General features: G+C 52.4%; 7 protein-coding genes across 7 annotated transcripts; 6 read left to right on the forward strand and 1 right to left on the reverse strand.

The window, feature by feature from the left end:
- Nucleotides 1-3,385: 3,385 nt before the first annotated feature.
- Nucleotides 3,386-4,579, forward strand: BO66DRAFT_316221 (lytic polysaccharide monooxygenase auxiliary activity family 9 protein; the record flags this gene model as incomplete). Its single annotated transcript, XM_025643498.1, has 2 exons — nucleotides 3,386-4,116; nucleotides 4,255-4,579. The coding sequence occupies 2 exons, from the start codon at nucleotides 3,386-3,388 to the stop codon at nucleotides 4,577-4,579; spliced, it is 1,056 nt and encodes a 351-aa protein (XP_025506867.1).
- A 445-nt stretch (nucleotides 4,580-5,024) lies between these two features.
- BO66DRAFT_389603 (uncharacterized protein) lies at nucleotides 5,025-5,724 on the forward strand. The gene is made up of 2 exons (XM_025646825.1): nucleotides 5,025-5,403; nucleotides 5,471-5,724. The coding sequence occupies exon 1, from the start codon at nucleotides 5,186-5,188 to the stop codon at nucleotides 5,360-5,362; it is 177 nt and encodes a 58-aa protein (XP_025506868.1). The 5' UTR covers nucleotides 5,025-5,185; the 3' UTR covers nucleotides 5,363-5,403; nucleotides 5,471-5,724.
- Nucleotides 5,725-5,778: 54 nt separating this feature from the next.
- On the forward strand, nucleotides 5,779-8,176 carry BO66DRAFT_368499 (putative RNA binding protein Ligatin/Tma64). Its single transcript, XM_025645338.1, has 3 exons — nucleotides 5,779-5,881; nucleotides 5,965-6,841; nucleotides 6,902-8,176. The coding sequence occupies exons 1-3, from the start codon at nucleotides 5,861-5,863 to the stop codon at nucleotides 8,002-8,004; spliced, it is 2,001 nt and encodes a 666-aa protein (XP_025506869.1). The 5' UTR covers nucleotides 5,779-5,860; the 3' UTR covers nucleotides 8,005-8,176.
- Nucleotides 8,177-8,474: 298 nt separating this feature from the next.
- On the reverse strand, nucleotides 8,475-10,151 carry BO66DRAFT_418511 (tRNA maturation protein LHP1). The gene is made up of 3 exons (XM_025649749.1): nucleotides 10,058-10,151; nucleotides 8,677-9,843; nucleotides 8,475-8,602 (listed from the first exon to the last, which is right to left on the reverse strand). Exons 2-3 carry the CDS (start codon nucleotides 9,777-9,779, stop codon nucleotides 8,485-8,487), a joined length of 1,221 nt encoding a protein of 406 aa, XP_025506870.1. The 5' UTR covers nucleotides 9,780-9,843; nucleotides 10,058-10,151; the 3' UTR covers nucleotides 8,475-8,484.
- Nucleotides 10,152-11,345: 1,194 nt separating this feature from the next.
- On the forward strand, nucleotides 11,346-13,671 carry chsD (chitin synthase D; the record flags this gene model as incomplete). Its single annotated transcript, XM_025652502.1, has 2 exons — nucleotides 11,346-11,512; nucleotides 11,572-13,671. Coding segments are annotated over 2 exons (2,205 nt in total), but the record flags the coding sequence as incomplete, so codon positions are not given.
- A 762-nt stretch (nucleotides 13,672-14,433) lies between these two features.
- hsp88 (Hsp70 chaperone Hsp88) lies at nucleotides 14,434-17,331 on the forward strand. The gene is made up of 5 exons (XM_025646826.1): nucleotides 14,434-14,600; nucleotides 14,741-14,772; nucleotides 14,840-16,280; nucleotides 16,335-16,640; nucleotides 16,694-17,331. Exons 1-5 carry the CDS (start codon nucleotides 14,526-14,528, stop codon nucleotides 16,976-16,978), a joined length of 2,139 nt encoding a protein of 712 aa, XP_025506872.1. The 5' UTR covers nucleotides 14,434-14,525; the 3' UTR covers nucleotides 16,979-17,331.
- Nucleotides 17,332-19,614: 2,283 nt separating this feature from the next.
- Nucleotides 19,615-21,307, forward strand: BO66DRAFT_389606 (putative mannosylphosphate transferase (Mnn4)). Its single transcript, XM_025646827.1, has 3 exons — nucleotides 19,615-20,434; nucleotides 20,520-20,947; nucleotides 21,014-21,307. Exons 1-3 carry the CDS (start codon nucleotides 20,051-20,053, stop codon nucleotides 21,105-21,107), a joined length of 906 nt encoding a protein of 301 aa, XP_025506873.1. The 5' UTR covers nucleotides 19,615-20,050; the 3' UTR covers nucleotides 21,108-21,307.
- Nucleotides 21,308-21,996: the final 689 nt, after the last annotated feature.

Genomic DNA, 21,996 nt, shown 5'->3' on the forward strand with positions numbered 1-21,996 from the left:
CCACTTCACAGCTCTATTTCTATACCGGGAAAAGGAGCTTGTACTACACAATTGACCTCACGATCGGCGCTTTGTGCACTTATCACCGATCTGATCGAAGTCCCAGTCTAGGATAGCATTCTTGCAATGAGAGTAGTAGGAGACATTGACCGATTAAAGAGAAAGAACTTCGCCAGCTCTGTCTCAGATTGGATTCAATGGGGTAAATTGCGAGTAAGATGCTTCTAATGAATCAATGAACTGCACCATCGCCTGTCAGGCATCGAAATTGCTTACGCAGCCAAGAAAAAGTGCAAACGAGCGAAAATGCTTCAGGCCAGACGGTGTGCCAGTCCTCCTGACATTTACCGGGCTAGATTGCGTCGTGCGGGGATGATAAGATGGAAAAGATCGCAGGCAAACTAGGTCTTTTAGGGACCCTGTGCAGCTAATCATAGAGCGTCTATTGTTATCATGACGCACTAGTAGCTCATATCCCCGGAAAGCCCCTCACCAACCGGTGCCAGCTGCACCTAAATCCAGCCCCAAATGGGCGGCGCCTATCGCTGTCGTGGGCGTGGTAGGATAGTCAGGCTGCATTGGTCGGGTTCTAGAACCGGTCTGCTTGTCAGGTTACCTAGTAGGTCCGTGGTGAAAAATAGTAAACATCTGGCAGGAACCCCCTCTACCAATTCCTTATTACATTTTCGCCAGAAGTCCCTCGCGCTGCATAGTAATATAGTACTGGGGTTGAGATTCGAGAATCCTATATTGCCTTCGGTTAGCGCTAGAGGTACTAATCATTGCTTGACAAAGTGGATGTCTTGATGAAAATATATTATACTAACCAAGCAGCTAATGATAGGTGTCCTGCCTTTCTTGAGGGCTTAGAAGTATTCCCTCCACTATGTAGAGACATGTTGTCGAGATAGATTCTTGTTTCCAGATGAGGCAAAACAATACGAAACCCGCGACTATAAGTTGTGATTAAGAGCACCCTCTGCCTGGACAACGGTGTGGCGGCAACATAGCGTGTATTAGTCTGTCCCACGACCTCCTTGTACTGAAAGCTAGGAGCGTACCCTCTATCCGTAGAGCCAATGGTTATCATGCGTTATAAGCCGGCCCCGCGGTGTACAAGATCTCAAGCTGCAGGGGCATATGTAGAACGTCCATACTGTCTTACCCTACTCCGGCTTGCTTAAGTGTCACAAACGGAGAGCGCATGACCACATGGTGGATGTAGAGCAACCTGATACAATTGTCAACCATGATCAGAACAAACAATGCATTTTTACAGAGGGAAATACTATGTGCAGCACGGCTGTCATTGCACATGTAAATATAAGCACCAGAGAGCCATACATTGAGCTTTTGATTGTTCTTCGCCCAATCTCAACTACAACAGAAGGTACGATCCTATCGCAGGTCATCATAAGAAGTGATAGTCGTACGAAAAGTCTGCAGTTCCTGCTCATATGCAGCTCAAAAAGTCGTCAAAAGAGGGTGACCAAAGTATTTTTGATTTCCCGCTGTGCGATGTCCGGCGCTTAAGAATCCTGTGGATTCAAGCTCAATGTAGGGAAACAGCTTGCGGGGTTGAACTTGATTATCTCAGTTATTCTCCTTGGTAAACTGTGCGAATGAGACATTCAGCCTTCCAGGAACAAACAAGCATCCTCACGTCGTTCAGAAAAAGCTTGGTTGACCGAAATGAAGACGACAGAGCACAACAGCCTAAGCAACGGTCGATGTCTGGCCCGCAAAGTGTTTCAAATATGCATCTTCAGGTCCACTTGGAAGATGCAGACGAGAAGGGTTGGTAAGGCACTGATCGGACCCACGACAGTAGCATGGTAGGGGTGGTTACTCTGTATATCAGACGTTTCGAGCTGCTACCAACCCGTGCATGCCGCATGACCCTGCATTCAGCCGTAGACCCTGAGCTATTATCCTCATACCCAAGTTTACAACCCAAGCATCTAGATGATACCTTCTTTAGAGATGAGGCTGGACGTTGCATGGCAAGAAGCACGGGCGCGGAACATATCCGAGAAGACCTGAGATTCCAGCCTCCAGCTTCTTTGTGAAACATCATGATGGGGACGCAGGGATCGGGATACAGTCTTATATGGAGGAGATTCTAGTGCCAAGACAGCGTCAAATAGTCCTCCTTGCAATTCCCATTGAAAGTCTCGATCTCGACTTACCTGATGGATCGCGCGCCTTTAATTAATTATTATGTGACTAGACGGCGCCATTTAGTCGGGAAGGTGGAAACGCCGGCTCACAGGCCGAGGATGAACCTAGACTGTACGGAATACTCTGCCCATTGAGCCATGAGCCTTCATTCATGGTCCGTCCACCGTTATTCCAGTAAGAAGTAAGTTTGTGATGATAGAATCAAGGTTGATTGGTATTTGAGAGATTCTTGATCTAAAGTAATGAGGGGAGAGTGTTGTAAAGTCGAGATTGGTACAAGCTTCCTAAGAGTATCGGTCGGTAGGGCAGCATGGCACGTGGCTTCCCAATTTGTAGTGTAGCTTCAGAGCTTCCATGTGAGAGGACTCAGCAGTCAGCACACCATCACCATCATCATCACCATCATCACCAACCCGCCCTCTCGCTTCATCCTCCAAGCTTTCCTACAACTTTGTGAAGTCGGAGCTTCCTTGCTTAGACGGTTCAATACCCGGTTGGTCCACACATTCTGCGACTCTTTAGAAATGGCATTTCTTGGCAGGGCGGACCTGGAGCAGCTTGGCTCGCCGTTGAAACTTGCTCTGTCGCAGACTTGCCGCCAGAGCACCGGCGCTTGCAGCTCCACTCGCCCGCTAAGGTAAGTAGTTAATATCCATCGGGGTCGTTCTGGTATCATTTCGACTTTCCTCTCCGAGTAGCGCTAAGTCAAAAGTAGTGTTTGTCCCTGAGAATGTCTCGACCGTTGACGCCGGAACCCCACCGCCGTGTCGACTCTTAGTGGTCCGGTGCCTGGCTTTCATCAATCTCAGACTCGCCTTGCTGCGGCGACCCTATCTCAGTCAATATTCAGCATCCGACAACCGCACAGGTTGTGGGAACTTGACAGGTGCCAAGGCAATCTACGTGTAGCATGGCCGGCTGCAATGAACCTTTCATCTTTTTGGCCTCGGGGGTTATCCGGTCTGAGCTCTGGCCAAGTCTCGATGAGATAGAATCGAAGAAGATATAAGAAGGCGTCAAACCACGACTTTGGGAGCTTCTTCATTCTTCTCACCAAGCTTCTCATTCCTTTCTTTACTTGGGTCTCCGAACCTTCCATTCTCTTACTTTTTTTCATTCCAGGCTTCATTGATTGAAGACCGCCTTTGTTACTCTTTCCAAACCATCCTTTTCAAAAACTTTCACGCTGTGCGTCGATCGAAAAATGTCTGTTGCTAAGCTTGCTGGTGTTATCCTCGGTTCGGCCGCTCTCGTCGCTGGTCACGGTTACGTGTCGGGTGCTGTTGTCGACGGAACCTACTATGGCGGCTACATTGTCACTTCCTATCCCTATTCCAGCGATCCCCCGGAGACCATTGGATGGTCTACCGAGGCGACCGACTTGGGTTTCGTCGACGGTAGCGAGTATGCTGATGCCGACATCATTTGCCACAAGAGTGCCAAGCCCGGTGCCATCTCTGCTGAGGTCAAGGCCGGTGGTACTGTTGAGCTCCAGTGGACTACCTGGCCCGACAGCCACCACGGCCCTGTCCTGACCTACCTTGCCAACTGCAATGGTGACTGCAGCAGCGTCACCAAGACCGACCTCGAGTTTTTCAAGATTGACGAGAGCGGTCTTATCAACGACGACAACGTCCCCGGTACCTGGGCCAGTGATAACTTGATCGCCAACAACAACAGCTGGACTGTGACCATCCCCTCTGACATTGCGGCTGGCAACTACGTCCTCCGTCACGAAATCATTGCCCTTCACTCTGCTGGTAACAAGGATGGTGCTCAGAACTACCCTCAGTGCTTCAACTTGAAGGTCACTGGCGGCGGTGATCTCGCTCCTTCTGGCACTGCTGGTGAGAGCCTGTACAAGGACACTGATGCTGGTATCCTCGTCAACATCTACCAGTCTCTTTCCTCCTACGATATTCCCGGACCTGCTATGTACAACGCTACCTCCAGCTCCTCCAGCTCCAGCTCCAGCTCCAGCTCCGGCTCCAGCTCCGGCTCCAGCTCCGGCTCTGCCAGCTCCGCTGCCGCCTCCAGCAGCTCCAGCACTACTGCCGCCGCCGCCGCTACCAGCGTTGCTTCTTCCGTCACCTCTGCTGCTGGCTCCGTCGTTACTCAGACTGCTACCGCTGTTGAGACTGATACTGCCACTGCCTACCAGACCTCCACTGAGGTTGCGCAAGTCACCGTCACCGGCAGCGCTCCCCAGCAGACCTACGTTGCCACTCCCAGCAGCTCCAGCTCTGCCTCCAGCAGCTCCAGTGCTTCCGTATCCACCAGCACCAACCTCACCAGCTACTTCGAGTCTCTGAGCGCTGATCAGTTCCTCAGCGTCCTCAAGCAGACCTTCACCTGGTTGGTCAGCGAGAAGAAGCACGCCCGTGACCTCTCCGCCTAAGCGCTATGCTCTGGGGTGAACACTAGATCGATCACACTTCTTTTCCAATCTTCTATATAAATAGCCATTGTGCTTTTCCATTTTACTGTGATTATTCTATTGATTACGGGTCGGGCATCCTGTTATGTATCTATAAAATCAATTCAGAAGCACTGGTTTTTCCAATCCAATTTTTCCTGAGGTAGCGGTAGGACAAGATTCATTTTCACATAGTAGAAGCTCCGGACTTGCTACAATTGCAACTGCAGGAGATCTCTAGACGGAAAAAACAATGGAATCTGGCTCTGTATCTATGTCCGGACTCTCATTCCGCATGCTCAAAGTGGAAGCAGCCGCGGTGCACCTGGCAGAGTGAATGAGAAAAAGATGATGTGGGTGGTTCCTTGCCCGGCCAGGGCCGTCAACGCGGGGCCACTACACTAACTTCGCCATCAGGTTGTCCAGCCCTGAGTTCACTTGCCTTCACTTTCTCCATTACGCACCTCATCTAGCCACATACATTGATTGATTCTCTCGCCTAACATCCGCCTTTCCGAGCAACTCTTCTCCAATATGCCTCCTGCGCAGAGGACTTAACCCGCCGACGGCGACATCGAACCCAACCAGATGAGTCAATCCAAGTGGCTCAAGAACTCCGGCTATAGCGGTCTCTGGGAGTTTGGGCTCTCCTACGGCCTGAAAATTCACGATCAGGAAGACCTCGCGGAGGCCAAGCAGATCATGCAAGGCTTGAGAGATATGGACCAGGAAGAGTGGGAGAAGAAACAGACGCAGAAAAAGTAGCAGACTCTACAGGAAGGTGGACTGCATTTTGCTGTATTGGGGTATGTTCCGACGCCCTTTATACTTGGGGTCTGTATTGTGCGAGGAATACTGATGAGATTATTTTAGCACTGCTTGTTGTTTCGCCAGAGATTCTATGGAGTTCTAAGGGAATATGGCTATGCAGGCGGGGGGTAGTGGGAGATGTCTCTTTACATCATGTCAAGCTGTTGACGGGATGGCCAGGATGACTATGTTTTGTTCTTTTATGTTACGTACTGTACCTCGCGACTCGCGATGATCAATCAAATCAAAGGCGGGGAAAAGCGGCCGATTGTTGTTGCGGCAGTCAGGCCCATCCATCACATTCCCCTCCATCACAAGCCCATCCATTCTTCCCTCTGGAAAACATAGCTTTTTTCCCTTTTGCGCGCCTTTGATCTTGGAATGGTTGGAGGGCGTTGATTTACTACATTGGCACACATACTATCTCCTTCTATCTTTTTCTTTTCCGCCACCATGTTCAAGAAGAAGCCCACCGTAACTTACCCCTCCCCCGCACTGTCGAGTCTCCGAGCCGGTTACTCAAATTTCATCACTGACCACATTTTTGATGACGACAGATCAAGAACCTTGCGCCCTTGCGCTCTTCTGATCGAAGGAAGATCGCAGACCAGATTATCGCTGATTACAAGATCGAGATCCCCTCATCGAGTGCGCGCACCGAGCCCAGCGGTGACGATTCGGCTGCCCCCAGCAGCGCATCCAACCCGACGGCGCCAAACCTCACCTCGATCCGGAATGCGCTTCTCCCCGACAACTGCCTGTCCGCGCGCTTCACGACGACGGCCGGACCGCAACTCCGCGAGGTTCAGGGTACCGTCTACGTGGGGGCGCATCCCGGAGGCGACGAGCGCGTCCTGTGGTTTAAGGTCGACCACGGCCCCGGCGCCGACGGGCGCCTCTACCCGACAGTCTACACACTATGGCACAACGCAGACTTAGTACCTCTGCTGCACACTCCGGGCATGGTCATGCAGAAGCTCCAGGGAGGTGCGGATCTGATGACTCCGGGCATCGCGAACGAGCCGCCGTTCGACGAGCGTGCGGTTAAAGGTGCGGTCGTCGCCGTGGCGGATCTGGACAGGTATACCGTGCCGCGGTTCGTAGGGGTCTGTGAGATCGATGTCTCGGCGCTGGGAGAAGTGCAGGGCGCTAAGGGTCATGCTGTCCGTGGACTTCACTGGGAGGGTGACGAGCTCTGGGCTTGGAGTTCGTCGTCCAAGCCTGGTCAACCTGCTCCCGAATACTTGGAAGGGTGGGACGACGTCGAAGAGGAGGACAGCGGCGAGACGAAGGAGATTGAGGGAGCAGTGAATGATCTTCACTTGGATGAGCAGGCTTCTGCTCAGGCTGCGGGAGACGACGAGGCTTCTGCTGCAGCGCCTCAACCGGTCGAGGAAGAGCCTGTCGTGGAGGAGAAAGAGCCATCGACCAAAGGTCCGAGAGGCCTGCTACTTCTTCCGATAACATTTCGTGCGTTCAGCTAACATTGCACAGAGATTGACGACGCCTTCGAGAAGGCCTTCCTTTACTCGTTATACAAGCTCAAACAAGACAACCCTTCAGCGCCCAACCACGGCTTGTCCTTGCCAGTCCAGCCGTCCGCGCTGGTGTCGAACATGATCACGCCCTACCTTCCCATTCACACCCCCCGACAGGCTCAATTCTACCAGATCAAGAAAACGAGCTGGAAGAATGTGAAAAAGTTCATCAAATATCTCGACAAGCAGCGCCTGGTCAAATCCAAGGACCGCAACGGCCAGGAAACCGTGATTCTAGACGTCGACTTCAACGATCGCCGGGTCGAGCAGTTCGTCCCCTACCGACTGCCCTCCAAGAATGCCGCCGAGAACAACGCCGCCGGCAACAAAGCCGGCGCCGCCCCGACCAGCAGCAAAGCCATCGCCTCCTCCGACAGCGACCCCTCTGTGGGCCAGACGCTTACCGTGCAGACCCTGTACCGACCGACGGGCAAGCTGGCGCCGACCATCTTCCCGGCGCTGTCCAGCACACACCCCAGCAACTACTACAAGTACGCCGACGTCTCCGCCCACCTGGACCAGTACCTGCAGTCGCAGAGCCCGCCGCTGATCGACCCCCACAACAAACGCATCGTCAACCTCAACCCCTTCCTCGCCACCACCGTTTTTGCTTCGGGCTCGTCAGACGACCGCAGCACCCTCGCCCGCGGCAAGACCACCCGCGACGCCCTCCTGAAACGCCTCGTCGACGACCACGCCCTCCTGACGGCCCACTACGTGATCCTGAAACCGGGCCAGACGCTGGCCGGTGGCGTCAAGCCCAAGGCCGGCGCCGCCCCCAAGGCCACCATCACCCTCGAGCGCCGCACCGGCTCCAAGACCGTCACCAAGGTCTCCGGCCTGGAGGTCTTCGGCATCATCCCCAGCCTGCTGGCCGAGGAGCTGCAGAAGAAATGCGCCAGCAGCACCAGTGTCGCCCAGGCCACGGGCGCAGCTAAGGGCGTCATGGAGGTCTTGATCCAGGGTGATCAGCGACGGGCGCTGGAAGAGGCACTATCCCGGCGCGGACTGCGCTCGCAATGGATCGATGTCGTCGATAAGACCAAGAAGAAGAAATAAGGAGAGTCACCTTTCACTCGTCCGTAGTAGCGTCTCGAACAAGCCCTTACATACCTATATAGCCAACCTGACATCACTTGGAGGGAAGCTGCAAAACAGAAACAAGGGACAACAGTCAATTGTATATACACACAAACCTCTACATCCTGCGGATTTGGGATCGAACTGAAATACCACAACTGTCAGACTTCTACCAAAGAACCCACAGCCACTGGATACACGGACACGGACATAAATGCTTTGGAACCCAAGTCCATTTGGAAGAAAAGCTAAATGATAACAAAATAGGGGGTAACTATACAACGCCATTATAATATGGTCTTCTTTTAAAAGTCAAAGGAAATCGAGCCCAGGCCATGCTTTTTTTTTTCTCTCTCGTGATCCCATCCCACACACACTCTTTCATGAAATAGACAAAATACTGGTATCGAAGTCTCTTTCTTCTCTCTCTCTTTTTTTTTTTTTTTTTGCTGCAAGTCTTTACTCCTGCTTGGCATCCACCTTCTTGGCGGGGTGGTCGCCATTGGCACCGTCCTCCTCACGGGCGCGCTTCTGACCGGCGGACTCGTCGGTAGTGCTCTGGACAACGGGGACGCCCCTGGAGAGGAGAATGTTAGAAATTGTGGTCACTTTTTTTATTGAGGATATGCAAGGATGTAGACAGGAACTTACCGGGCGTCTTTCTGAATCTCCTTACGCTCCTCCTTGGGCTCCTCCTTCTTGTCGCTGAATCCGTTCTTCTGGTCAGCGGCACGACGATCCCTCCAGTCGCCGCGCTTGTTGTCGCCGCGACCGCCACGGTTGCCGCCGCGGCCACGGCCACCACGGTGGTGACCACCACGTCCCCGGCCGCCGCTGGGCTTGATGCGGCCGGCCTCGATCTCGCGGGCCTTCTCCTCGCAGTAGTCCTTCTTGCTCTTGATGAGCAGGTCCTGGTCCTTCCACTTGGGCTTGGGGTCCAGGGCGAGGAAGGCCTGCTGCTTCTCCTCGGACTCGAACTCGACGAAGACGCTGCCCTTGAAGGTCTTGTCGTAGGAGCGACGGAGACGGATGGCGTTGACGGGGCCGTAGGGGGCGAAGAACTCCTCGATCTCGAGCTGAGTGGTGGGGCCCTCCTCGCCGAAGCCCTTGGCGTAGACGCTGCGGCTCATGGCCTTGTCCTCGAACACGCGGACCACGGTGGGGTTGTGGTTCTCGGTCACGGTCTCGGGCAGGGGGGTCTTGCGGCGCACGCAGGTGTCGTTGTCGGTGAGCTCGACGGTCTCGGACGTCTTGATGGCCTCGACGATGGCGCTGAAGGGCTGGAAGCGGCGCATGCGCTTGAAGGAGTGGAGGAGCTCGAGGGAGACGGGCCGGTTGCTGCTACCACCGACCTTGGAGAGCAGGAACTTGTCCATGGGGAGGTTGGAGTCGGAGAAGTAGAATTCGACCTGCTTGCGGATCTGCACGGGGTCGCTGGTCACCTCCTGGCTGGAGGGGTCGAACTTGACGTTGTTGCGGTAGTTGGTGCGGCCTCCGCGACCCTGCTGCTGCTGCTCTTGCTTCTTGGTCTCCTGCTTTTGCTCCTCGGCCTGGGCGGACTTCTCGCCCAGCTTGGCGGCCGCCTCCACGATACGGGCCTCCTCGGCAGCCTCGTCGGTCTGCTTCGTCTCCTCGACGGCAGCAGCAGGAGCGGCGGCCTCGATGCTCTCACCCTTCAACTCGGCCAGAACATTCTGGACATCCTTCTCAGCCTCAGCATTGGGCTGGGCGACGGGCTTTTGTTCGTCAGACATGTTGTGATATTATGGATATGAGGTGTGTGGGAAGTTCGGTAAGATGATGATAAGAATGCACCTCCTGCAATTGAGAAGATATCAGTAACCGCGGACCCGAAAATTAGTATTTATCAAGAATGCGCGGGGATGGGTAGGGGTAAGCGAGCATCAATAAATTCGAAATCTCTCGCCGGGGGGAGCAGCCGCGATACGGATTCGCCTGGCCAATAATGATCGGATGTCCGCGTGCAGCAAGAATGGGGGGCAAATTAGATCGAGTAGGAGTGAATGCTCACCTGTGAGTATTTCAGTTGCACGAGATGCAGGAAATTTGTGAACGGAACGAAAATCTGTCCAGAACCACTTAAAAAAAATAAAATAAGATTGAAGGAAAGAAAGGGAGTTTCTGCCTCAGCTGCAAGAGGGAAATTTCCCAGACCAATGCGCGGCGGGGGAAATTTTCTGACCGCCCGCGGAGCTGGCGCCACAATCGCCGACTCCCTTGATGCCTCAGGCATGAGTATGTGGCGCATGGTTGAGTCGGGAGCGAGTGCGACTAACCACTTTGGGACATTGGAACTATGCACCTCCTACCAATTGTCCGGCTGTATCTAAATTCTACTCTTCGCATGAGTACCACCATCATACTTTGGAATAGAAACATCAATGTAGTGATCAGAATGCCTGACTAACCAATGCTCATCAGACGTCAATTCAATGAGCTGGTCCTGCCACATGTTGCTCAAATCAGCCTCAGCATCTGAATATCAATCGATCAAGAATCTGAGCTCTTCTCAAAGCAGCATTGACAGACTCGATGGCGCAAGAAAGCAACTGCTTTCTTGGGGCACTTTCTTCTATCACGCAATGTTTTGACATTGACGACTGGTGTCGCTCGCTCAATTGATGAAGTACATACACTTGTCAATGTCCTCACTAGCCGAACGACGTGTAGCCAGGCTATGTCACGCTACTTGGTTCCCATCGCATTTCAAAACAATGGTTTGCAAATACAACTACTAACTCCACCCCACAATTGATCTCGCAAAGGAGTTGGAAGCAGAAAGAGTTGTTCGTCTGGGTTCACAATTCACTGCCCTGGTTGAGCAATATTTCAGCATGTCCTACTTTCCTTCCGGCAGTAGATGCACCTGCCTTTTCTTCATGTTGTCTTGACTACTCGGGTTTTCCGGGGACCTTCTGAGTTGTTAGGTACATGAATGCAGTTATGGTCAGGCGTCATCTCCATCAATGCTTCTCATGCCAATCCATTCGGCCTCAGCTATTCGGCTAGTATCAGCATCGCTGCATCTTATACAAGATCGGGCTTTTGCCGTGACCTTTGCGACAGTGGCATAGAGCTTGCTCAGACAATGAACATTATTCAGGGTGCTCTTCACAGTATATCGCTTACCTGAAGTCTTACGTTCATCTGCCCGATTACTAGTTGACAGTCGCCTTGGACTCTTTACATCAATATGACGACGCAAGGACAATTTGCGAACCTCGAGCGATGGCCGAAAGAAGATGTACCTCGATACCTTCGTGCTCCGATAGGATAGCCGAGGCTAACAAAGCCTATAGATCGTCTATGTCTCGGTACTAGGGCCTTTGCTAGTTGCTGCGCTATTGGAATGGATATTATTTCTTGCAGCCTTCATTTATTGCCTCGTTAAAGTCTATCAGAAAGCAGACCACTGGAGCATCAAAGTTCTGGCAGTCGTTATGATTTTACTTTTCACATTGCTCAGGTGAGTTTATCTTCAGGTTGAGATCATGTCTAGCATCAACTAATTGGCCATGCGCCCAGAGGAATATTCTTTCCAGTCATGATCGCCATCCTTCCCTTGCCGACACAGATAACTCGCTATTTTCCGACGAGATTGACCTCCGTTCTACAATGGTTCGCTTTCTGGACCTTCTCCGTCCTTCTCGTGATACCCTGGCTATTTTGCGTTAATCGGCTCATCATAAATTCTCTGGGAAGAACCAAGCGAGTGAAACAAGCATTGGATGATCGCACTGCACCTAAGACGGTCATAGTCATGCCGGTCTTCAAAGAAGAACCACACGTACTAATGAAGGCGATCGACTCGGTCGTCTGCAGTGATTATCCAGCATACTGTATTCATGTGTTTCTCTCTTACGACGGAGGCCAGATTGATGAGTCTTATCTTCAGGTTATCCAGCATCTCGGCATTCCCATCTCGTTGGAGACCTACCCGCAGAGCATTGATGTGACATACAAAGGTGCAAGGATAACGGTGTCCCGCTTCAAGCATGGCGGCAAACGACATTGCCAAAAGCAAACTTTCAGGCTGATCGACAAGGTGTACGCTGATTACCTCAGGCGTCAAGACGACCTCTTCCTTCTATTCATCGATTCTGACTGCATTCTTGACAAGCTGTGCCTACAAAATTTCATGTACGACATGGAGTTGAAACCAGGAAGCAAGCATAACATGCTGGCAATGACTGGTATCCTCACGTCAACGACAGCGAAGAACTCTCTCATCACAGTCTTGCAGGACATGGAGTATGTCCACGGTCAACTCTTTGAGCGCTCGGTGGAATCTGGATGTGGTGCTGTTACCTGCCTTCCAGGGGCGCTAACAATTCTGAGGTTCTCGGCTTTTCGCAAGATGGCCAAGTACTATTTTGCGGACAAGGCTGAGCAGTGTGAGGATCTCTTCGACTACGGCAAATGCCATCTCGGCGAAGATCGATGGCTTACGCACCTTTTCATGATCGGTGCAGCCGAGCGCTATCAGATCCAGATGTGCACCGGTGCCTTTTGCAAAACCGAAGCTGTTCAGACTTTCAGTAGCCTCCTGAAGCAACGACGCCGCTGGTTTCTGGGCTTCATCACCAACGAAGTGTGCATGCTAACCGATGCCAGACTCTGGAGGCGATATCCGCTTCTCTGCTTGGTACGCTTCATGCAGAATACAATCCGGACGACCGCTTTGCTGTTTTTAATCCTGGTTGTGTCACTCATCACTACATCTAGCAAGATAGAGAATCTTCCCGTGGGATTCATCGCAATCTCTCTAGGTCTGAACTACCTGCTGATGCTTTATTTTGGGCTGAAGCTCAAGCGGTTCAAAGCTTGGCTCTACCCGTTGATGTTCATTGTGAATCCCTTCTTCAATTGGCTCTACATGGTGTATGGTATTTTCACGGCCGGCCAGCGCACATGGGGAGGACCCCGCGCGGACGCAGCAAAAGCGGACGAGCATACATCACCGGAGGAAGCAGTAGAAAAAGCTCGGGAGCAAGGAGATGAGCTCAACGTGATGGTTGATACGTTTCGAACCAAGAAGGACGAAAGAGGCATACCCGTCCGCCCAAGCAAGAAAATCCACGGACGCTTGTCGGGTGCACCACCACTTCCCCATGATTACGGCGATCTTCACAAACAAGAAGACCTCGAGTCCGCCATGGTCAAGTACATGACACCTCTTCCTGGAGTACCTCGGATAGGGCTGCATCCGTCCTACTCTCTGGAGTCAGTGGCAACAACAGATTCTGGTACCAATTCAATCTGTCTCCCCCTGCCCGTGGAGAGCTTAGTCAAGGGACAGGAGCAGGCCAGACACTATCACGCTAGTGGTACACCAGGGTATACCGAGTCTGCAGTAGACATCAAGACGAGCTATAGATCTGGAGTCGCAGTCGTTGGGTCGCGTCTACCATCAGCGGAGGACTATGAGAGTGGCATAGTGCATTTGTCAAGCGACCAGACACATGCTGCAGCCACATATAGCACTGCGAGTGAAACAATAGACGCGGATGCCGACTATCGGAACGTTATTACGACCGACGGACCAGGCATAAAACCCCTTTGACTCAGCAGTATGTTTCTGTTCCTGCCAGCGCGGGCCTGCGGTGATTTTTCCCACCGGATTAGTGGAACGCCAGCTATTCGATGTCTTTTGCGTACTGGGCGACGTGGGAGAAGGTACCGGTGAATGCAGCGATGGAGTGTTGGAATATTTATGCATGTTCCGTCATGAATTGTTAACATGCGCGCCTCTCTTTTGGTGGTATTCAGGATTCCATCTTTCCCCCTGTGGGTGTTTTTATTTTGTATTCAGTTGTAGAAACACCTTGCCCATTGAATCTCCAATTTGGACGATGTTTACTACCGTAGTACAGTACATTATTGCCTGGCGGCCTGAGGCAGTCATATCGAGCTGAGCAGCTTGTGGCCAATAGCAGGGAAAGTAAAACTCTGATTTATCGATAAGCCCCGCCAAGGCGGTGGAAGAGGAATTGCCAGGCAGGCGCCGGGCGGTGATCTGGCGGGAGGGCTCGAGTAGGCGCTGGAAGGTTCGATGATGAGATCCTCAGCTCTGGCTTTTCGCCTGATAGTTTGCACTGCTGGATGAGTCAAATTCGTGTTATTTCTAGCTAGAGGTCTCCTTTCGCATTGCTAGAGCTCCTAGTAACTATCCAAACGCTTGATTCACTCTTGAAAAATTTAAACCTGTTGTAAATCTCCTAATATTATCGATTGATACCCATTCATTGCCGCCGTTGCCCGACATCACATAACGAGTGACGAACTGAGCCACTTTACCTTACTTACCTAACAGATAGTGGCGTGGCTGCAAATTCTCCCCCTCGTCCCTCCTCGTCTTTTTGCTCTGGATCCTCACCCAACCTCCCCCCCTCCCCCATATTACCTCCCACCAACACCTCTTTCTACCTTTTCTCTCTCTTCGCCCTCCCCCCCACCACATCTCCCTCTCTCACACAAAAATGTCTGTCGTTGGTATTGATCTCGGTGCCCAGAGCACCAAGGTCGGTGTTGCCCGTAACAAGGGTATTGATATTGTGCGTATATCTATCTCTTTTTCCCCCATTCTGCCCCTCTACTCATTTTTCCCGCTCCTCTCCTGCTTAGCTTTGGCGGAGAATCATGTTATCATATTATCCCAATCGGAGACTAACCAGTACCTTTCAACCATGAACAGATCACCAACGAAGTTTCCAACCGATCTACCCCGTAAGTTAGCGCCAGTTCATTATTCTGTTCGTTCTGCGCAATAATACTAATCTGGTTTGTGCAATAGTTCCCTGGTTGGTTTCAGCGCCAGAAGCAGACACATCGGTGAGGCCGCAAAGACTCAAGAGACCTCCAACCTGAAGAACACCGTTGGCAACCTCAAGCGTTTGATCGGCCGCTCCTTCAGCGACCCCGATGTTCAGCTCGAGCAGGAATACAGCACGGCCCAGATCTGTGATGTCAATGGCCAGGCTGGTGTTGAGGTCAGCTACCTCGGCAAGAAGGAGAAGTTCACTGCCACTCAGCTGGTCGCCATGTACTTGACCAAGATCAGAGACATCACCGCCAAGGAGTTGAAGCTCCCCGTTTCCGACGTCACCATCAGCGTGCCCGCCTGGTTCACCGACGTTCAGCGCCGCGCCATGATCGACGCTGGTGAGATCGCTGGCCTCAAGGTTCTTCGTCTGATCAACGACACCACCGCCACTGCTCTCGGATACGGTATCACCAAGCTGGACCTCCCCGGCCCCGAGGAGAAGCCGCGCCGTGTCATGTTCGTTGATATCGGTTACAGCGACTACACCGCCTCCATCGTTGAGTTCCGCAAGGGTGAGCTCAATGTCAAGGCCACTGCCTGCGACCGTCACTTCGGTGGCCGTAACTTCGACAAGGCTCTCACCGAGCACTTCGCCGATGAGTTTAAGGAGAAGTTCAAGATCGATGTCCGCTCCAACCCCAAGGCCTGGTCCCGTACCCTCGCCGCAGCCGAGAAGATGAAGAAGGTTCTGTCGGCCAACCCTGCTGCTCCCATGAGCATTGAGTCTCTGATGGAGGACGTCGATGTCCGCGCCATCGTCAAGCGTGAGGAGCTGGAGGTTATGGTCAAGCCCCTCCTTGAGCGTATCACCGTTCCTCTCGAGCAGGCCCTTGCCGAAGCTAAGCTCACCGTCGATGACATCGACTCCATTGAGATGGTTGGTGGCTGTACCCGTGTCCCCGCCGTCAAGGACGCCGTTGCCAAGTTCTTTGGCAAGGGCCTGTCCTTCACCCTGAACCAGGATGAGGCCATTGCTCGTGGCTGTGCTTTCAGCTGTGCCATCCTCTCCCCCGTCTTCCGTGTCCGTGACTTCTCCGTGCACGACATTGTGAACTACCCCATCGAGTTCACCTGGGAGCAGTCCGCCGACATTCCCGATGAGGACACCAGCCTGACTGTCTTCAACCGCGGCAACGTCATGCCCTCCACCAAGATCCTTACCTTCTACCGCAAGCAGCCCTTCGACCTCGAGGCTCGTTACGCCAAGCCCGAGATGCTCCCTGGCAAGGTCAACCCCTGGGTTGGTCGCTTCTCCGTCAAGGGCGTCAAGGCTGACGCCAACGACGACTTCATGATCTGCAAGCTCAAGGCCCGCCTCAACTTGCACGGTATCCTCAATGTTGAGTCCGGCTACTATGTTGAGGACATGGAAGTCGAGGAGCCCGTTCCCGAGGAGAACGAGAACGGCGAGGTGAGTTTCCATTTCCCTATGAATTATCAATCAGATCGATGCTAACGTACTCAGCCCATGGACACTGGCAAGGACGGCGAGCAGCCCAAGAAGACCCGCAAGGTCAAGAAGCAGGTTCGCAAGGGTGATCTGCCCATCTCCTCCGGTACCACTGGCATCGACGAGTCGCTCAAGAACACTTGGACTGAGCGTGAGAATGCCATGTACATGGAGGACAAGTTGATCGCCGAGACCGACGAGAAGAAGAACGAGCTCGAGGCCAGCATCTATGAGCTCCGCGACAAGATCGACGGTGTCTACTCCGAGTTCGCCAGCGAGGAGGAGAAGGAGAAGCTGCGTGCCAAGCTCATGGACACTGAAGTTAGTTCCATATTCCGCTCATTTTTTTTGTCGATATGCTAACTCGTCAATAGGACTGGCTCTACGATGAGGGTGAGGACACTACCAAGTCCGTCTACGTGGCCAAGATGGACGAGATCCGCTTCATTGCCGGTCCCATCATCCAGCGCCACCGCGAGAAGGCCGAGGCCGAGCGCCAGGCCGTCCTGCAGGCCCAGGAGGAGGCGGCCGCTAAGAAGCGGGCCGAGGCCGAGGCTCAGCGCAAGGCTGAGGAGGAGGCCAAGAAGGCCGAGGAGAAGGCTGATGATACGGAGATGAAGGACGCCCCGACTGAGGGCGAGGCCAAGGCTCAGGAGTAAATGTCCTTCTTGGTGGTTGAGCCACTGGCCTAGCGGTGTGGCAGGTGCAGTGCGCTGGAATGTGGTCACGAATCAATACAAATATCTTGATCCCCCGTGTTATTTCCTTTATTTCTGATTCTTCTTATTTTTTTTGTGCATCGCCGAAAACCGGCTGGCTCTTGTGATGTAAAAACGACTCCGAGCCACTTCTGTTCTGCCCTTGTCTTTCCCTGTTCGGATCGCTTTCAGAGCGGTGCTGTTGCTGGTGAGTGGGACATGGGAGGCAGAAGAAAGGATAAAAGACATAGATACGATATGGACCTTTTCGATAGACGTTTCAGGCAACGGTATATGACTGGTTAATTACTACTGGAGGTCATGATGTGCTCCTTATGATTTGAGGCTTACCAGTGCCTTTTATTTATTGTAGCCTCGAGCAAGGGATGGAAAGATGATGGATCATGTGACCCTGCATTCTTATCGGGTACTGAGTAACTATATGCAGGATACGAATACGAGTGTGTAGGTTATGGGTTAGTGAGGTGGTGAGTTGGCTTCATATTTAGCACGCAATCAGAAAATGCCAAAGGACCACATCGCGTGTGTTAAGTGGATTGTAGTTAGCAGTTGGTTAGACTAGTAACGTACTCCGTACCAACTGCCAAGTCGGAAGTTGGCTCAGCATCTTCCAGGTCCTTCCTCCTCGCGATAGTACATAGTAATTTCTATGAGACTAGGTACGGTGTACTTCCCTAGGCCTAAGGGGTTCGAACGTTGGACGGAGTTTAGGCGCTCCCGAATCGGTTAGCATGGGTTGAACTGGATTGACATTTGGCATTTGGCATTTGGCAGGCAGCTAGTAGCTAGTAGACTAGACTGAGGTAGCTGAGCTATGAGGGTCCCTTCCACTGCTCCCTCCCTTTCTCTTTTCTACTCCGTAGTCTCCATGCCAAGGAAGGGGGGGAAAGGGAAAAGCAGGAATGGTCGTTCCTGTTCCTGTCCTATCCGCTGCAGCAACGGTTTCCCTGGGAGTGGAGCCCCCTATTTTTTTTTTTTTTATTTTCTGCGTGGCGCGTGGGTTTCCTCGGTGGCGGGTGTGGGTGTGGGTTGGTGGGCATAGGAAAAGAAAGGGGGTTTTTCTTATCACTACTCCGTACTGATGCCGTATAAGTTGACTATTGTGAGCTCTCATTCTGGTAGTGATTGAGAGAGAATGAGAGAAAGGAGGAGGAGAAGGTGTAGGCTGAGATAGAGTACATTAGTTACATATTACTAGTCGCGCAGGGTTTGTCTCAGGTGGCTTGCTTGGGATTTATCATTTTAAGGCTCTGACTGGGATTTGCGGGTGGTTTTTTGGCTGACTCTTCATTATTAGTTATTATTCCCGACTTCCGTACAACCTCTCGGACTGGGTATTTGCCGGATGCAACGGATGGGTTTTTTGTTCTTGTTTTTTTTTTTTTCGTTCACTTATGAGAATTATGAAAAAAAGATATGTAATGCACAGGGTAGGCAGGGCAGGGTGGAAAGTCGACGACGCTAAGGCAAGCCATTTCAACCCTATGACATGGATGGGATGATTGCAGCAGTTCCCCCCGAACCATTCAGATAGATCGTTGGTTAGGGTCACGGCAGTGTGCTGTGCTTGCTGCACACACACACGCGCGCTTGGCGTTTCGAGTCATGCAATGTCGTGTTCTTCGAGGAGGAGGGGGGGTGTGCGCAGAGTACATACTGATGTGTAACGTGGGCGGCAATTGTGCCTCTCAATTGATTGAGTTCATTCATTTATTCATGATTATGTATTGTTATCCTAGTCAGTTGACTTCACTTACCGGCACTCAGTAAACTAACTTAAGGGGAATGAATGGATCCCTACCTACATAGCACTACTCCCGTAAATGATCTGAACTCAACGAGACTAGGACCACTCAGGTAATCTAGTCCAGTGGGGACTAGACTAGTCTGGGCAAGATGGCACGCGAGGATCTCCGGAAAGAGCCTGGAGGAGATTCCAGTTCCAACTTTCCCTTTCCCTAGTCTAGTATTTCCCTACAGTAGTCGCTCTGGGAGATGCCATGTTAATTCCGAGTCCTTGGCTGCTTCGGACAATGAGACTTACTCACACACAGTCTGTGATTGAGGAAGGACAATACGACAACTTGAATGCTTTGGGATTTACGAGCCCACCTGACACACTGTCATCCTCCCCCAGCCTTTCATCTGTCTCCATCCTTGGTCCTATTCGCCCTTGTCGTCATCGCCCTGACCTTTTCCCTTGGCCAAGTTGAGGAACGATCAGGGTCCAAGCCATGGAACCACGGCGAGAAAATGCTGCGCTTTTGAGTGACCTTCAAGATTCTTAAAAGCCTCCAAGTGGAGGTGCCAAATGCCCGCCCCGCTGGCTCGGGTTGAAGTCATCTCGGATTATTCATTCATTAGTTGTATTATTGCTACCCCATTTTCTTCCTTAATTCTTCCTAATCTACTTGGTACTATCACTTGCCCCAAAAAATCCTCTCTCCCCAATTTCGCTACGGATCGGCCGGATCGCCGGCTGGGGTCAGCAACAGTCATTCCGTTCTTGAACTATTCCTTATAATTATCCCCGAGGGCTCGCTTCGCTTGGCTCCCCTCTTCCCCCCTCCCCTTCCCCCCTCTCCCCTCTCCTCCCCTCCCCCTTGACTTTAACTTAACTTGCTCTGCCCTGGTCGGTGTGTTACAAGGTCATTGGTCAACGTCAATATAACCCGGACAACCGAACCCGAAGGTGCCATTATCTCCGGGACCAGCGGCCAAGGACCTTGAACGATCTGAATCAGAGCATGCGATCATAGCGCTGTGTGTGTGGCTTTCCATCCCTCGGCGCATTGGCGGCAACCTTTCTTGTTCCCTTTCATCTTTCTCCCTTCTCTTGAACACATATAGAGATCAACACGCTTTGCGAAACGTGCTACGCCCCCTCTCCCTCCCTTGCGCCTCGACCCAGGATGCATGCAGAAGCGTGATTGATACTCTCTATCCCCGGCAATTGCACATTCAAAAACACACCCGACACCCCCTATCGCATTTGACTTTCATTTGCCGGAGATGAAGCCTCAGGGCCTGCTGGCCGTCGTCTGCACGATTGGGTCCCTCGCCACGGCCACAACAGTCACTTCTCTGCCCAACTCGCAACCCCAACCGGCGGTCCATCACACCTACGGCGAGCTGCTGAATCACAACGATCCGGACCCGTTATATGAGCAGTACGGACTGAATCGGTCGGAGGAATTCAAGTATTTCCAGGAACCGGGCAACGATGACATTCTCGGCCACTATGACTCTCGCTTTTTCACCGAGCCCGTCCCCGATGAGGAGCGATCCCACACCTTGACGCATATGATCCGCGCATATCTGAACTTTTTCGAGGACAATGGGCTCGAGACGTGGATCGCACATGGGACGCTTCTCGGGTGGTGGTGGAACGGAAAGGTAAAAAAGACCCCTTGCTCTCTTTCCCCACACAGGCCCCTCCGTGGCGCTTCCTGGTGTCCACCAAACTCACGCTAGGAGACAGGTCATGCCTTGGGATTGGGACATTGACACCCAAGTGATGGAACCCACGCTTTTCCAACTAGCGGACCATTACAACCAGACCGTCGTCCAGTACACCGCGAAGGAGGAGAATGTGGAGCGCAAATACCTCGTCGACGTGAATCCGTGGGCTCGTCAACGCGATCGAGGCAAGGGACTGAACATCATCGATGCGCGCTGGATCGACATGAACACGGGGTTGTATATCGACATCACGGGGCTGAGCCGGCTGGATGCGACCAAACCCACGGAGTGGCAATGCAAGAACTTGCACAAGTACCAGACCGACGATATCTATCCTCTGCGCCGGACGACCTTCGAGGGAGTGCCGGCTAAGGTGCCATTCAAGTACGATCAGGTCTTGGAGGATGAGTACTCGAAGAAAGCGTTGACAAACACGCACTATCATGAGTAAGTTGATTTTCTGGCATCAAGGACTGGGTTTTCTGGGTTGCTAACGTACCCCGCCTGTGCCAGCCATACTTTTGATCCTGAACTCGAAGAATGGTTGATGGATGAGCCGGAGCCGAAGGAGAAGGAGGACGATAAGGACGACCGGCAGTATGAATGATGCTGGTCGTGGAGAGGTATATAACCACTTGAATTTGTTCGTTTTCGCTGTGACATGCATCCATTCAGGCATACTGTTGGGTATATAAAAGGGTGTTGGTGGGCGTTCTGGATGATATGGGATGGCGTTGGGTTGTCTATAGGATTTATACAGGCCAGTCAATACTATGTAATTGATCTAGTGAATTGAATCGAATACCGAGACTCGATCGAGTCGTCTTGCATACAGCACTCACCATCGAGCAGATGAAAGGGTGGACCAGTCGTACATGTGGAGCTGGAGGTATATCTCAAACAGGCACTCTAATTATTGGAACTCTACGGAGTACTCGAGGCAGCCTACACGTAATCGGATTGAGAATAAGCAGCGACGATCATTACCAGGTGCCTGGAACTGGTGCCTGAGGCAGGGTACCAGGAACAGGAACGGAGTGTTGCGCTTATCTCCATGTGATTTTATCCGGCTGACAAAACCGCATCGAAGAAGATCGAATCCCGCCATCATGGAGTCGAGGAGTCGAGGAGTCTCTTTTATATCGCCTGAAACCTCAACACCATGATTCAATCCCTACCATACCCCTCATCCTCCTTTACATGACCACAACATCGCTCACCATAAATCCACCATGTCCGACACGCCAACCCCACCGATCGAAGACCATACCGTTCACGAACCTGACACCGCCGACGACGCCGCCGAGCAGCCCCAACTCCAGCTCACCATCCACCACCGCAACACCGCCCACACCCTGACCCTCCCCGCGAACGCCACCGTCCACGACCTCACCCTCCACCTCGAAAAGCACCTCAACATCGCCCCTTCGCACCAAAAACTCCTGATCACCCCTCCCCCGCCCCGCACCCTGATCCCAGGGACACTCAAACCGCCC

This window comes from Aspergillus aculeatinus (assembly GCF_003184765.1).
Source record: "Aspergillus aculeatinus CBS 121060 unplaced genomic scaffold BO66scaffold_9, whole genome shotgun sequence".
Lineage (NCBI taxonomy): Eukaryota > Fungi > Ascomycota > Eurotiomycetes > Eurotiales > Aspergillaceae > Aspergillus > Aspergillus aculeatinus.